The following is a 15,345-nucleotide window of genomic DNA, read 5'->3' as shown; positions in this document are numbered from 1 at the left end:
TAGATTTAATAGTAAATATGTAGATGGGGAAATTTCACGAAATAACCCTGATAACAGAGTTATTTCCAAAAACTAAAAGGGGAAGTAATTTTTGTAAAATTGACCTTTTGCCCATGGTAAAAGACCATTATACCCCCAAATAAAAATATTCATATTTCTCTCCGTTTTCCTCCCCTCATTTCATTTCCCTTTCTCCCCCCGACCTTTGGTATCTCTTTCTCTCTTCTTCTCCCCCGACGAACCAAGCGAACCAACAAAGCAACGAAGTCGATCGATCAACTCCCCAAGGCAACGCTGGAACGCCTTCATCATTTCAGGTGAGTTTATCCCGTTTTTTTTCGTTTTCCTCTTGCATGCATGCTGAATGGAAGAAATGGTTTAGGATTTTAGCGTTTTAGAGTTTAAGTTTAGGGTTTTAGGCTGGAAGAATTATTTTTGTGAATGTTGAATGGTTTGAAAGGGTTTTAGGGTGGAATATGCATTTGCGTCTACGAAGATGCATTTGCGTCTACGAAGATGCATTTTCGTCTACGAAGATGCATTTTTCGTCTGCGATGATGCATTTTTCGTCTTCAGAGATGAAATATCAATTGCGCAAATGCATTTTTCGTCTGCGCAATTGAAATTTCATCTTCGCAGATGAAAAATGCATCATCGTAGACGAAAAATGCATCTTCGCAGACGAAAATTGTATTTTTGCAGATAAAAGATGTCTTATTTGCTTTCTTAAGTGGTATTTGCTTATTAAATGTTTTCATTAGTCTAGCATAATATTTCTTTGCAGATGGCACCAACCAAAAGCAAAAGCAAAACCAAATCCGTAATTGAGAACAACTTTCATGGCCGTGTTTCATGGAAATCCGCATGCACCTGCTTGTCAAAGACAAAAGAGAAGTTTAATAACATTGGTCTTATGGATAGGGTTTTGTAGACTCAATTCCAGCATATATTGAAAGCCCCGACTGTAATTTTCTTAGGAACAATAATCCACCAGATGCTGATGAGGAGAAACAACTTCAATTCGAAGGGGATAAGTTTCCTGGTCAATGGTCAGGAGCTCTTCTGGGGCATGAAGGAATATGCCTTGGTAACAGGCCCCAACTTTGAAAGATTTTTTGTGGTCGAAAATAGGCACGTTGAAGAATGTCCACCCCTAGTTCGCAAATATTTTGGGAGCAAAATAATTTTTAGAGTGAATGAGGTTTAAACAAGTTTCATCTGATGCTCTAATAAGAAGGATGCATGGAAGATGGAGCTCATAAACCTGATTTACCAGTATCTTTTTGGATCTGATAATAGGAGGAGGGTAAATTTGAAAATCTTCAGCATGGTGGAGGACAGAAAGATGTTCATTCAATTTCCATGGGAAAATGTAACATTGAGTTCAAACCTGAAGGGTATTGACAAAGTCATGAAACATCCCCAGGAGTTATATCTGCCAAGAGGGAAACCTGCAAGGGGAGTTGTGATGTCGTTTATACTATTTATTAATGGGTTCGTACTAGCCTTCCAAGTTTGGATCTATGAGTTTATCAAGACATTTGTCCCCAAATTTGCGAATAGGACCGAGGAAAAGACTATATGCCAAAGGATATTGCTCTATTACAAATTTTCGAATCTTAAACATCATTGATAATTTTTCTTTCGTAGCACGCAATCTCCACTTGCAGTTCTTAGCCAGACATTTCACAAACCAAAGATCTTTTGTTGACTTCTCCATTTTGAGGATAAAATGATTAGACATTGCATGTCTATGCAACCTCAATTGTATTTATTTTTTGTTATAAAAAACGTACACACTTCTAATCCGTTTTCAATGGTTAATTGATCATGTGTTTCAATCTCGAGTGGTTCATATGAACCAACCAAGCCACTTAGTATGGATGAATGTTTTCCTAGTATGGAAAGTGCTTGGTACCCAGGGTGAATGACCTACTCTTGTACTAGCATACTGTCTCAAACGTAAACATTAGTCTTGTACTCCTTCTACATGGTTTAACAATATGTCATTTTGACTTGGGAAGACATCTTGATGCTCACATACATCTTGCTGCCTTGGAAAGACATTTTGCTGCTCAAATATATCATTTTCCTGGTCAAATATCGGGAATATATCACGCTTACATCATGGAACCACATTTCCTGGTATTTTGTTTTCTTCAGTTGAAGGTAGTGACTTCCTTACTAAAGAGACACACAATGGAATGCGATGATGAGACTGTGAAGTCGAAATTTCTTTTAAATAGAACGCCACATCGCTATCTCACTTGATAACAACAGGATGAAAATTCATTATAATCATATTATACTTCACTTTGAACACTAAATCATATTTTAATTTGTCCACACTAATAGCATCATAGACAATGTCAGCTAATTCGACATATGTTGTATTTCGGGGTAGTTTCACACCATGACATGAGTTTGAGACAAAATAACTAACACCACCATCATCAATTTTCCACTCTCCATCAAAGAGGAGAAAAACACTCACAAACATATTGTCATCTGTAATTGATAAAAATTCACAGAAGTGAGTGGAATTTGTGCCACCATTATCAATTGTATACTAGCAGTTTGAATTAGTGTCTATGAAAAATGCATTTTTACTTGCGCTAACAATCAATATAAACACAATATAACAATTAATATAAACTATATGAACAATATTTTCAGCTATAACAATATAAATATGAAACTTACCCATCGACCGGGTTAGAGTTCGGGATAGCAGACGTCAGGGAGAGGGGAAGCAGAAGAAGCAGACGTCTCGACGACGTTTGCTTGGACGACTCGTTGCGCTGAGGGAGAATGAAGGGGGAGGTGGTGGGATGGTTCGTCTGTTCGTGACCGTAGAGAATGAAGGAAGAGAAAGAAAAGAATAGTGAATTATTTTTGCCAGGGAGTATAATGGTCTTTTACCAGGAATAAAAGGACAATTTTACAAAGATTACTCTCCCTGTTATTTTTGGAAATAATCATGTTATCAGGCTTATTTCGTCAAATTTCCCGGTATATTAACACAATGAATACATTCATCAGATTTTTTCTAAACACAAATTTATTTCTTCTTTTTTAAAAAGACCAACACATATTTATTAAAAGAGTGCATTTAACCCTTATTTAAGGAGTTGAATCATAGGTCGAATCTAGAAATAATATTTGAGCTAATTAAGATAAGAAAAATTCATACTAAATCTCACATCTCATTGTTAAAATCACATAACAAAAAGAATGTGTTCAATAGTTTCATTAACCTTCCTACAACATTGATAAATAAAAGAATCGATAATTATATATTTACAATATTTTTTAGTTGTAGCAATAACGTTCAAATAATATTTCCAAATAAAATTATCAACCTTAGACTCACCATCTTATGTCCTAGATTAGTTTATAGAGCCTAAATGATTAATAGGTGTTGATGATAATAGAAGATTAATATTGCTCTGAAGAGTTGATTCCTATATACTAACCTAACTAGAACTATTAGCCACACTGAGAATAAATCATAATATTTTTAAAAATAGTTTAATTTGCTAATATAGGAAAAAGATCTAATTAATAAGTTCCCGGATTTAAAATAATTATATAATTCATGTTCAAATACTTCCATCCAGCTCTTTAAGTCTGACTGACTAGAATACTCAAATTATTTATTTTTTATTTAACAACGGGCGGACTTTGATTATTTAATAGTTGATTTTAAAATAGCATACTTTAAGAGCTTTTTCGATCTTGGATATTTCAGGTTCTTTTTTAAAAAATATTTCTCTCTCACCTCATCTTTTATTTTAACTACTAAATTATTTAATTTATCAATTATAATATCAAAATACAATTATTCTAAATTTTAATTTTAAATATAAAATGATATTTTAAAGAAAATTTTAATAATTATTTTTTTATTTAAAAATATTTTTAAAAAGATCATAAAAATTCTAGAAAAAACAAATTTTTTTTTTTAAGAAAATGACAGAAGGTTAATTGACATAATAACAAAATTTACACCTCTAAGAATTTATTATTATTATATATTGGTGTAATTTCATAATAAAATTCACATATTTAAGTAAACTAATTATTTTTGAAATAATTATAGTTCAATTAAATATTTGCCTTTGCAGGTTTGATCTCTAATTTTTTTGGTATTCTTCTTCGTCCTGCATTAATTTTATATTTTAATTTATTATTTAAAATAAAATAATTAATGAATTTTAAAATATTTTTGAATAATCAAAAACTAACTAAGAGTTGCATATCGTATTAATGAAACAATGTACAACTTGTCAACTACATCCATAATTTTAAATTCAAAGTCAAAACTATATATTTTATGATATTAAATTAATCCTTACATTCTATATTGAAGTTAAGGAATTGAATTATGGTCTATACAAATTTAAGAGATTAGAGATTTTACATTATCTATTTTTTGGGTATTCCGAATTCCTTCTAGAACATATGATCAAACTAACGTGCAAGAATGAGAAGCCCAAATTAATAAAATGATCTATTTTTTTTTCTTGTTTAATAGATTAAACATTTTAAATTTAACCCTTCCTTAAAAAAAAGGTTGTAATCAAAACGAGGAGCTATGAATTATAATATTCTTATTCCAGAATAAATCTTGATTGAAAAAAAATAATAATAATAACTTATATTAATAAGAAGATTTAACTTAACTAGCATTTAGTCCGTGCATTTGTACGAGTAATAATATAAAAAAACCGTGGAAAAAAATTGTAGATAACATTTTTAATTTTATTTTTAACCGTTTTAAATTTATGGGTGGGTCAATCCACAATCCGACCCAAATATCCATTTACTCAACATCATTATATATATATATATTAGTTAGTTAAAAAGTTGAACTTATATTAATATTAAAACGTCCCGCGTTTATCAAATTTGGTGTTAAATTTAAAATATAAAGTTTTTGTAGCCTAGTTGGTTAAAGAGTTGTATTTGTTTTGTTAGGTTGCAAGTTCGAAACATACTTCTAGTATTTTTAATTTTATTTTTAACCGTTTTAAATTTAAAGGCGGGTCAACCCACAATCCGACCCAAATATCCAAATTAACCACAACTCTCGACCCGGCAATCCGGACACTTTAAAAATTAAGCATCATTATATATATATAGATTAATTAGTTAAAAAGTTGAACTTATATTAATATTAAAACGTCCCGTGTTTATCAAATTTGATGTTAAATTTAAAATATAAAGTCTTTGTAGCCTAGTTGGTTAAAAAGTTGTACTTGTTTTTGTTAGGTTGAAAGTTCGAAACATACCTCTAGCATTTTTAATTTTATTTTTAACCGTTTTAAATTTAAAGGCGGGTCAACCCACAATCCGACCCAAGTATCCAAATTAACCACAGCTCTCGACCCGGCAATCCGGAAACTTCAAAAATTAAGCATTATATATATATTGTAATTGAAAACTAGAACCTTATATCAACCAAATTTATGACATCTCGTTACAAACAAATACAATTGTTATTTTCTCAATTGTGACAGTTTTATTTAGCATTTTAAAACTTTGATAGGTTATATATTTTAAATTTATAATACTATTATTATTGGACAAATAACTAATGAAAGGGTTTACTCATTGTTAGATTTTATTCTCTTAATAATGGAGGTCTATATTCGATGCGCTGTAGATCATGCGGTCCGATTGGTGGACAGAAAACCTCATATAAGTTTTGAGGATAAAGCAACGCAAAACATCGTGAGAGGGACAGGGGTCGAATGGTCGCATCGGTCATCGATTTTAAGTCGACTTTCTTAACAGCGTCTCATATGTTTGGGAAGCTATGTGTTGTACTTTGAAATGTTATTGGTGATAGAGGGAGGAATCCAAAAAATTGTCGATTCTCTACTAGACATCGTTTCCACAACCAAAGGAGGGAGAGGTCTTCGGTTGGCACACAAGTGAGGCAACAAACTCGACCTAGAATGTTACAACTGGAACCTTGTACGGCCAAAGCTCAGACCTTTGCAATAGTGGTAGGGGTCGGGAAGTAGGCTGTTTAGGCAGACTAGACGAAGACAATTCATGTCAGACCCAAATCTTTTGAATTTCAATCACTGAAGGCATGCCCCAGATTAGTAGCTATCTCAAAAATAAATAACGAAAAAAGACAAGAGATTGAGGTAGACTTGATCCAATTAAAACTATTACGCTGAACTCTTTAGACGTCGGTTTGAAACTAAGGACGTCTCGGGCCTAGACCTAGGGCTTGTTTGAGGAAGTGATTTTTTGGGTTTTGTTCGAGTTTTTTCGGAAAAAACCATTGTTTGATTAAAAATAAAAAAAAATATGTTTTAAATTTTTTTATTATCAAATTATCTTTTATCTCTCTAGATTTTTATTTAATAATTAATTTATATTAAAAAAATGGTAAGGGATAATTTAGATATTTTAATAGATAAATAGATTGATTAGATGATTGATATGATTGTTGAATTTTGAGATAAAAACTGAGTTTTATCTTAATAACTCATTCATCAAACAAGCCCCTAGTTAATGTATTTTTGGTTTGACTTCAGATCTCAAGGACATATTTTGCTCTATGGAACAAATTTAACACAACATTTATTTCGGATTTGTTGTCCGAATAAAAAGTGATTGATGAGGTAAAAAATGTATGTTGGTCACCTGTGGAAGACATAATCCAAGTCACCTCTATTAGAATCATTTATCTTGAAATTAAAAATATTTAATTGTTAGTTTTCATTCACGATGTATCCAATGAGAAATTGGTGGATTCTGAACGAGATTATGATGTCATTGAGAATATCTGAATTAAATTCTCGACACATAATATGATGTTGAATGAAACAACTCTCTCTTAAGGTAGTTCTTTATTATAGACTAACGTGTGCCTTAATATGCGCAGAATCCCACCACTTTTGTATACTTTTCACTCAAGTCATTCTTCATTGAACAATTTCAACGTTGTCAACTGAAAAAATTAAATGATCTATCGTGGGGTTATATGCAAGAAAGAAAGCGTGTATCGAAGTCGAAAAATGGTTATTCCGATTAGATTTCATCAATGATTAAAAATATTATTGTTTGGATTTAGGGCCGACCTGAGAATTTGAGGCCCAATGCAAATTTAAATTTTGTAGCCCCTAAAATAGTAAATAATATTTTTTTTAATTATTTTTAAAATTTTAATAATATAAAATGAGATATAAATGGTTCATATATTATAATACGAAAAGAGATTAAAAAGGAGATAAAAAAAGTTTTATATATATTGTAGAATATATATTTAATATGAAAGGAGAAAAAAATGAAAAAAAATATATAATTAATAATACTATTAAATATTAAAAAGTTTGGACTCTATAAAGGTGGGGTCCTATGCAACTGCATATGTTGTCTTACCTCAAAGTCGACCCTTTTTGGACCGTTTATAGAATCAATGATGGTGTGAAAAGAGACGTCATTAAGTTACTATTGTGAACTCTTTGTTGTGACATATATTGTTTTAATTAGACTAAAATTTGAAAAATTGATTAGTGAATTGTAAGGGTCTATGTAATTGATAATTGTGTGGTTGTGAGCATTTTAATTCTATAGAGGCGTCTCGTGGGATTCTTGCGGTAATATCGCAAAAAAATCCATTATGGTAAGCTGATGTCGTATTTATTATAAGGAGGTGAAATCGACGATTCACTTATTTTTGCATTGTCAAGAGTGACTATATATAAAGTATTCTATCGATTATTATTGAGATTCATTAAGTGATATTCGAGTCGTTGGATAGTTACTATGAAATTTGGATTGAGGCAGCTGATATATCATAAAATAATATTTGGGTTACCATCCCGATTATTTTCGGATGAACTATCTAGTTAGAGAGAAATCATTGAATCTTCAACGATCGTAATCGTACGATGTGTATCATTCATAATTTTATTATTATGATGTTTTCTGATATTCGTTTCAGAAAATAGCTGATATTATTAAGATGCATAATAATAATAATATGATAATAATATGTTGAGTAACGTGTTTGTGGTTATATTTAAATGATTCTTATATTTTTAATATACATGAAATCATATACCATTTTTTTATAATAAATAACTAATTAAAAACTAATACAATGTATCTACGAAATTGATGACGTCTCATTACAAACAAATACAATCGTTGTTTATTCTTGTGAGTTTTATTTAGTCATTTAACTTCAATATGTTATATAATTTAAATTACAATATTTTAGACAATACTAATACTATTATTAAAGAAGATAAATAACTAAAAATTGTAACAAAATATTAACAAGTAAAAGTACTAATCTTAAAATTGTAGATAAATAACCTAACCCTATCAATTTAAAATCAAGAGGATGCACCAAACCCTCCTAGAGCCGTGTATTGTAAGGGATCCGAACCCATCCTCCCATCGAGCCAAAAATCGGTTTAAGAACCAAACATTCAACCACCATTAAGCTATTCTTGAACTGCATTATTTATAAATTTATATTATTAAAACAGATACACATTACCCTTAACAACATTATTTATAGTTTTGAAGTAAAGTAGTCCACAAATATGTTTTTAACCTTCATACATAAAAACAAACATAAAACAAGCAGAAAATATCAAATTACATCATTTTCCTTCTAACAACCTTCCAAATCCCGCCACCTGAGATAAACCAAACCAGCCCGATAATGAGTATAAGCTCCAGCCACCACCAACACATGGAATAACTGATGGCTATGTCCCGCAATATCAAACTTCCCCGGCATCCATCTTTCCGGGATTCTCATAGCATAAACCAAAGCCCCAAGTCCATAAAGCAATCCCATCAAGATTTCATACCCTGTCGTGTGCAGTGCCTCAGGTTGGTCCCAAAACACGATAAGCTTATGGAGAACCGGACCCACTCCGCACAAACCCATAGCTAGGAAGAGGGAAGCCCGGAATGTACGATACTCCGGGGTTTGAAAAACGGGTAGGAGAGATGCCAAGATGGTGGCGATTCCCAAGAGTGTTATGAAGCCGATGTATAGATTGCAGAAGAAAGGGTCGCACATGAAGGAATAGTAGACCATTGGATAGAAAGAGGTTGAAATGAGAGCTGAAATTCCGGCGTAGTCGAGTCTGAGCATGATGTAAGACATTCGTTGTGAATGACACGACAGAAGGTGACAAGCACTGCTTGCTAACAGGCAAAACATCGCTCCACCTAAAAAGGCGAAAAATGGCCACCTTGTAATTGGTCGAACGATCAATGGGGCTATTATGTTTGTAAGATCATTCTTAACATTTCTCTGCACTCAAAATTAAACATAAATTGTCCAAAATTAGTATTTCAACTTTCATAAGTAAAAGGAAATTAAAACAAATCTAAATGTAACTCACCAAAGCACAAACATCAGTGTTATTTCCATGAAAGAATCCTTTGGGTAAACAGTTCTTCAGGATTTCAACTATATGCCAACTCGAAGGTGATGATAGCAAATCTATGGAGGGAAATGAGCTTGCCAATTCATCCCGGAGTTTTTGCAAATCAGGAAGGCAAGACACAAATTCTGAAGGCAGTTTGTGTATATCTGCGTTTTTTAGTAGATCAGAGAAATGCTGTAGAGCATGGAGATCCACAACTTTTGGAATCTTCATTGCGGTATATATAGTTAAGCATAGGAAAAGGAAGAAGCCAATCAAATGTCTGCAACAACAAAATTAATAACTTTTACTTCAACACAATCAAACTAGCATTGTAAAACTGAATGATATACAGCAAAAGGTGATATGTTTCATATCCAAAAATGGTCAAGACTGAGAGATATAACCAGATTCAACACTACTTCATTCAATTGTTAGAATTTTAGAACACTTATTAATAAGTGAAAATTATGTGGTCTATTTTATGAAATAAGGAATTTGACTTAAGGGCATAATTGCCATGAATATTTATTGTGGATACTATATGCGGAATTTCTAATGTGATGAGGGGACGATTAGAAGTATACAAAAGTCATTATAACTGCTTTGGTCATTTATAAGGGGTTATGATCTCCATTTGTAGAGTATAACTACGATAGTTTCTCTGTATCCCCATCAACAGAGATATTAAGAAACCTAAGGAAACTCTAAAGTGGAAGATCAAAACCATCATCAATCATATGGTTAAGGATTCAGATACGTTTTCGCATTCCAGTTTTAAGATTGTTGTAGTTTCATAAGGATTAGAGACTCATAAGGGGATTTAAAAGTTTATATGAACATATCAGAAGAAATTCCAACGTCGATAACCCAAATATTATATTCTCCACTTTTATAAGCTACTAACTCATTAACCCCACTAACTTACTCGACTAATTACCATACTACTACTGTTACAGAATGCCAGAATCAAAGTTTTAGCGCTCATTTGGGATTTCCTTACACACACACACCCCCTCTATTTCATTTTATTGGAGAATCTAATCTAAAAAGATGTGGAAAAAAAGACCCTAAAGTGATGGATTGACCCATAAACAGGAGTGTTTTTCTTTTCTTTTCTTTTAATGCTGAACAGACTGAGACAGAAAGTTTCTAGCAGTGATTCAATTTACAATAAAAAGAAAACATTCCTAAGAAAACCATTAAGAGATAGCCGAATTCTCCACACTTATACTAACATACTACTCAACATCATCATGAACATTTTTTCCACTTACTTGTCCAATCATATGTTAAAATGATACTTTGATAATGGAAATCTGCTAAACGGATTAACATAAAGATTGCCTTTCCTACAAGTAAACCCATTCTTGGAATTGAAAGTAGTGTTTTATGAGGACTTGATAAAATCAAGTAAGTATATGTCTCTTTCAATCAACTCTCTTAATTGCTAGCCACAATATTTCACATAGTACCAAACTTGAGCCATTGTTATTCATCCAAAGAGAACTAAAACATTGCAAACAATAAGAATGATGGTCCTATGTTGTTTGGTCTTGTAAAACATTTGATTCTTTAACACAATTTTGCTTCTATGGAGATATAATTCAAATTTCAATGAAACAATGATCGAAAAGCCAGAAATCATGAAGGGTTTTGAGGAATACTTACGTCCAAACGTTGAGGGTCTCGTTATGAATAGTAAAAATGCTCAATAAAACCTGCTTCAACGGCCATTCCGATCGGTAATGACCTAATATGAATTCGTTGTCCCTCAAATACGCAGGAAGGGAATGATACTCAACAAGCTGATACTTAACCTTCTTCCACAATCTCTTCCCTTTACCTTCTTTGCAATAAACCCCACTTTCATTTTCGTCTATCTCCGAACCCATCGTTTCACCCATTCTCTGTCTGTAACAAATGGAAGTATATGAACAAATTTAACCCATAAAAGAAAGAAAATCAAAAGGGGATTACCAAAATCAAGAAAGAAGAATATCAATTTCGTAATTATCGCGGCTAATATGCACGATTAAACAACATCAAGGGAGACAGATGATGGAGGATGAATCTAGAAATGAAATGAATCGGAAGTGAGAGAATTACAAACCTGGACCTTGGTTATAAGTTAGATAAAAGAAGGAGCTTGTGGTTGGACATAAATGCGACAAACTGAATTGGGGAACGGCGAAAAGGACGGGAAAAGTGAACCCCACCTTTCTAGAAGTACGCGACGGGATAAAAGAGCAATTGGACAAGAAACGCCTCGGTTTGAACGATCAAGTTGAGATATTTACAGTAAAATGTGCTTGAATAATGGAAAATGAAGATGCGGATATGCTTATATATATAGATGACATTCGTCCGATTTGATCATATGACTCATATCAGATGCATGGAGGAAGACCAAACAATAATCATTTACGCCATTCGAGATTTTGACACGAATTAAACTCCTCTGTTTTTGACCCTAATAGATAATATAGACGTCGGCTAATGTGAATGTAATCCATTGGTGTGTTTTGGATTTATTTGAAAACATATCATTTTAGTCAGATTTCTCTAAATAAAATTAAATTGTAGAAATAATTTACAAAATTTAAATTCTCAATGAAGAATATTTAACAATCATACAATTTGTTAAAAGTTCTGTTATTTGAGTCTTAAACTATGAGTATTCAGAAATAAAAGCAAGCCGAACGAATTAATAAACGGTGTCGAAATAATTTTTATCAAATGATTTGAGCGACAATTGAAATTATCTTTAGTCGAAGATTGATAAATAATACTGAAAAATATTATGTCAAATGATGAACCATATATATATATATATATATAGTCGAAATAATAAAAAAACACGGACAAATTATGGGATGATACATATATCAAATCAAATAACTCATTATTGAAAATATGAAAAATAAGTATAGATCTAATAATTTCTTCTTATTTGTTATTAAAAAAAATAGACGAATACGGACTCGAAAAAACATCACTACCACAATCAGATGATATAAATAACAAATAATTCACCGAAGATTAAAAGTATGATTAAAATCATAAAAAATCAAGATTAAAAGTTCGATCCAACTAAATAATAAATTGCATAAAATAAAACACCAATTAAAACCTTAGTATAAAAAAAAACTAAACATTAATAGAGCAAGAGAAAATGTCTTTTTAATTTTCTTAAAACTCTTTTTTAATTAGAGAAAAGAGGGGTGAATACCTATTTATTTTTATTTTATTATTGTTCTTCACAATTTCTTGTATATATAATAAAAAGATACAAGACTACTTTTATTGCTTAAGCTTAATGTCACGGCCCATTCAAATAGAATGAAGAATTCAAGCCCACAATGTGCATTTTCTAGAAGTTTCTAGGTTTGTCTAGTATTTTCCTTTTTGTAGAACTCTTTAAAATTCTTTAAGGGTTTATTGTTACAAGTATGTTGTGGAACTCTCTAGAATTCTCTAAGAGTTCCTTCTTTTTGGTAAGGTCATGGAACTCTCTAGAATTCTCTAAGAGTTCCTAAAGTACGTAGATAAGAGAACTCTTTAGAATTTTCTAAGAATTCTCAATAGTAGGTAGTTAGTAGAATTATCTAGAAGTCTCTAAGAATTCTTGGATATAGGTTAGATAATAGAAGAGTCTAGAAAATTTTAGGTCAAGTAGGATCTAGAATGATCTCTCCACTTGTATATAAACAAATCTTGGACATAAACCTCACATACCTCATAATCTTGTACCTCACACTTGTAAAGCATTAAGCAATAGACAAGTTATTCTCCGAGTTGTTTCTCTCTCAAAGTGATCATTCTTCTTGCATATTTAGAAAGGCTGACTAGCTAGTGTTGTGGCAATCTAGACTAGTGCCGTACGGGACAAAGAAATATTCAGTGACCGAGTTTCATCCCGTGACAAATGGTATTAGAGCAAAGTGGTATTGTATCCACGTTTGTGCTTCCACATTTGAAAGAAGATCGTGCTAAGAAAGGATGAATTCAGATTCCAAAGTCACAAAGGTTTCGACCAGCGAACAAAAGGACAAGAGGTCCAAGAGGGACAAGTTCGTCGAGAGGAGTGTCGACATGGAAGCACGGGTGACACGGCGTGAGGAAGGCATGTGCGAGCACTAGGAGGCTCTCGAAGTGTTTAGCGTGGTGGCCGATAGGGTGACGTTGTTGGACAAGGCTGGTGAAAAATTGGAGAACGAAGTCATGGGGATCATTAGAAATTCGAATCGAAGAATTCAGGCCAAAGTATTGAGAGCAGTTCGAGGTGAGGTTAATGGCATCCGGAATGAAGTGCTTGAGACAATCTGAAGAGAAGTTCATGCGATGATCGACGATCTCCGAAGGGAGATGATGGGGAGGCTCGACGCGATGGAGGGTCGGATTGGGTGGAATGGAGGGGAACTTCGAGGTGTAACACCTCGCCGGATGAATGTTCCCAAGACAACTCCATTCAAAGGTTCGAGGAGTGAAAGGGAAGTGGAGGACTTCCTTTCGGGCATCAAACATACTTGATTGCACCAAGTTGGAAGCAACACCTTTCTTCCTATAAGAAATTGTACTACTGTGGTGGAGGAGGCAGGAAACAGATATTGAATGAGGTACGTTGCGAATGGAGACGTGGGAGGATTTCAAGACCATGTTCAAGCGCCAATTATTTCCAGAGAACACTGATTTTGAGGCACGGAAGCGACCGAGTCAAGTTGTGCACAATAAGACCGTCAAAGAGTATGTGAAGGAGTTCCGAAAGTTGATGCTCGAGTTATATAGTCTAACGGAATAGGAGGACATGTTCGCGTTTGTTAATGGCCTAAAGACCTAGGCACAATTAGAGTTGCAAAGGGCCAAGGTGCAGAACGTCTCCGAGGCAATTGTGGTTGCAGAGAGACTGATCGAACTCAAGGTTTCTGTGGACAGGCCGAAGCTCATCTGAGGTGATGAGGAGAATGGTGGGGAGACCGCTCACATGACAAGGAGAAAGGTGGGGAGACCGTCCACCCAAGAAGGGGCATGCACACAACAACTCAAGGGGGCAAGCCGTCGAATCGGGTAATCCAAGAGTTTCTCATATTTATGGTGCTCACAATCACATAAAGTTTATGTGCCTGTTTAAGAGGGGAAAGATAACAACGATTAAGGGAACCGAGTCCTACGAGGAAGAGGAAGGGACTCTAGTAGGATCCTTAAGACTTCTCAATGATGTGAAGACTAGTGTTGTGGAGCCAATCAAGGGAACAAAGAGGGGCTCGATGTTCGTGGAAGTTTTGATCGGGGGAAGGCACATCAAGGTACTAGTGGATATAGGGGCTTTTTACAATTTCATGCGCGAAGGAGTAGCTAAGGTGTTGGGTCTTTACATCAACCCAATGAGAGTGACAGTCTTGTCCTTTAATGTAGCCAAGTCGGTGGTCAGGGAGGTTAGTCCCTATGGAAGACTATGATGTAATGTTAAGACTACAATGGTTCGATCAGGTACGCACTTGTATAATGGCTTATTCCGATTCATTAATCATTTTGGATCATGAGAAGACTAGCGTGATACCAAAATGAAGGGAATTAGAGGGAATATGCATGTTCTCGGCGATGAGATTCAGCCGAGGTCGTAAACCTGGTAAAGGGACATTTTCCACTTTTGTTAGGACAGATGATGGGAACGGTTCCAAGGGGAAAGGAGAAGTACCCAAGGAAGTTCAAAGAGCATACGGGAAGGCCTTCGAGGGGCTCAAGGATAAAGGCACCAAACAATCATCATCTCCACAAAGTTTGTCCACATGTTATGTTGTTCAAAGTCAGTCCGTTTTTGCTCTCGCTAAATTCGTAGAAGATGAAGTAGATCGTGCTCGGGCATCTTTAAAGCAGTTCAGATCTTCTGCTACCGATTGCCGTGTTCCCCTGTGGCGGACCAATC

At 33.8% G+C, this 15,345-nt stretch overlaps 1 protein-coding gene across 2 annotated transcripts; it reads right to left on the bottom strand.

Moving 5' to 3' along the window:
- Positions 1 to 8,489: 8,489 nt before the first annotated feature.
- LOC124920776 (heptahelical transmembrane protein 4-like) lies at positions 8,490 to 11,851 on the bottom strand. 2 transcript variants are annotated; one of them, XM_047461329.1, is made up of 4 exons: positions 11,533 to 11,851; positions 11,091 to 11,333; positions 9,396 to 9,702; positions 8,490 to 9,304 (listed from the first exon to the last, which is right to left on the bottom strand). In XM_047461329.1, exons 2-4 carry the CDS (start codon positions 11,324 to 11,326, stop codon positions 8,651 to 8,653), a joined length of 1,197 nt encoding a protein of 398 aa, XP_047317285.1. In that variant the 5' UTR covers positions 11,327 to 11,333; positions 11,533 to 11,851; the 3' UTR covers positions 8,490 to 8,650. The 2 variants fall into 2 exon arrangements, with proteins under 2 accessions (XP_047317285.1, XP_047317286.1); XM_047461330.1 differs by having other exon boundaries at positions 11,400 to 11,533.
- Positions 11,852 to 15,345: the final 3,494 nt, after the last annotated feature.

The sequence above is a fragment of the Impatiens glandulifera genome, chromosome 1 (genome assembly GCF_907164915.1).
Source record: "Impatiens glandulifera chromosome 1, dImpGla2.1, whole genome shotgun sequence".
NCBI classification, from domain to species: domain Eukaryota; kingdom Viridiplantae; phylum Streptophyta; class Magnoliopsida; order Ericales; family Balsaminaceae; genus Impatiens; species Impatiens glandulifera.
The sequence above is the reverse complement of the archived record's forward strand: the minus strand, read 5'-3'. Positions and strand labels throughout refer to the sequence as shown.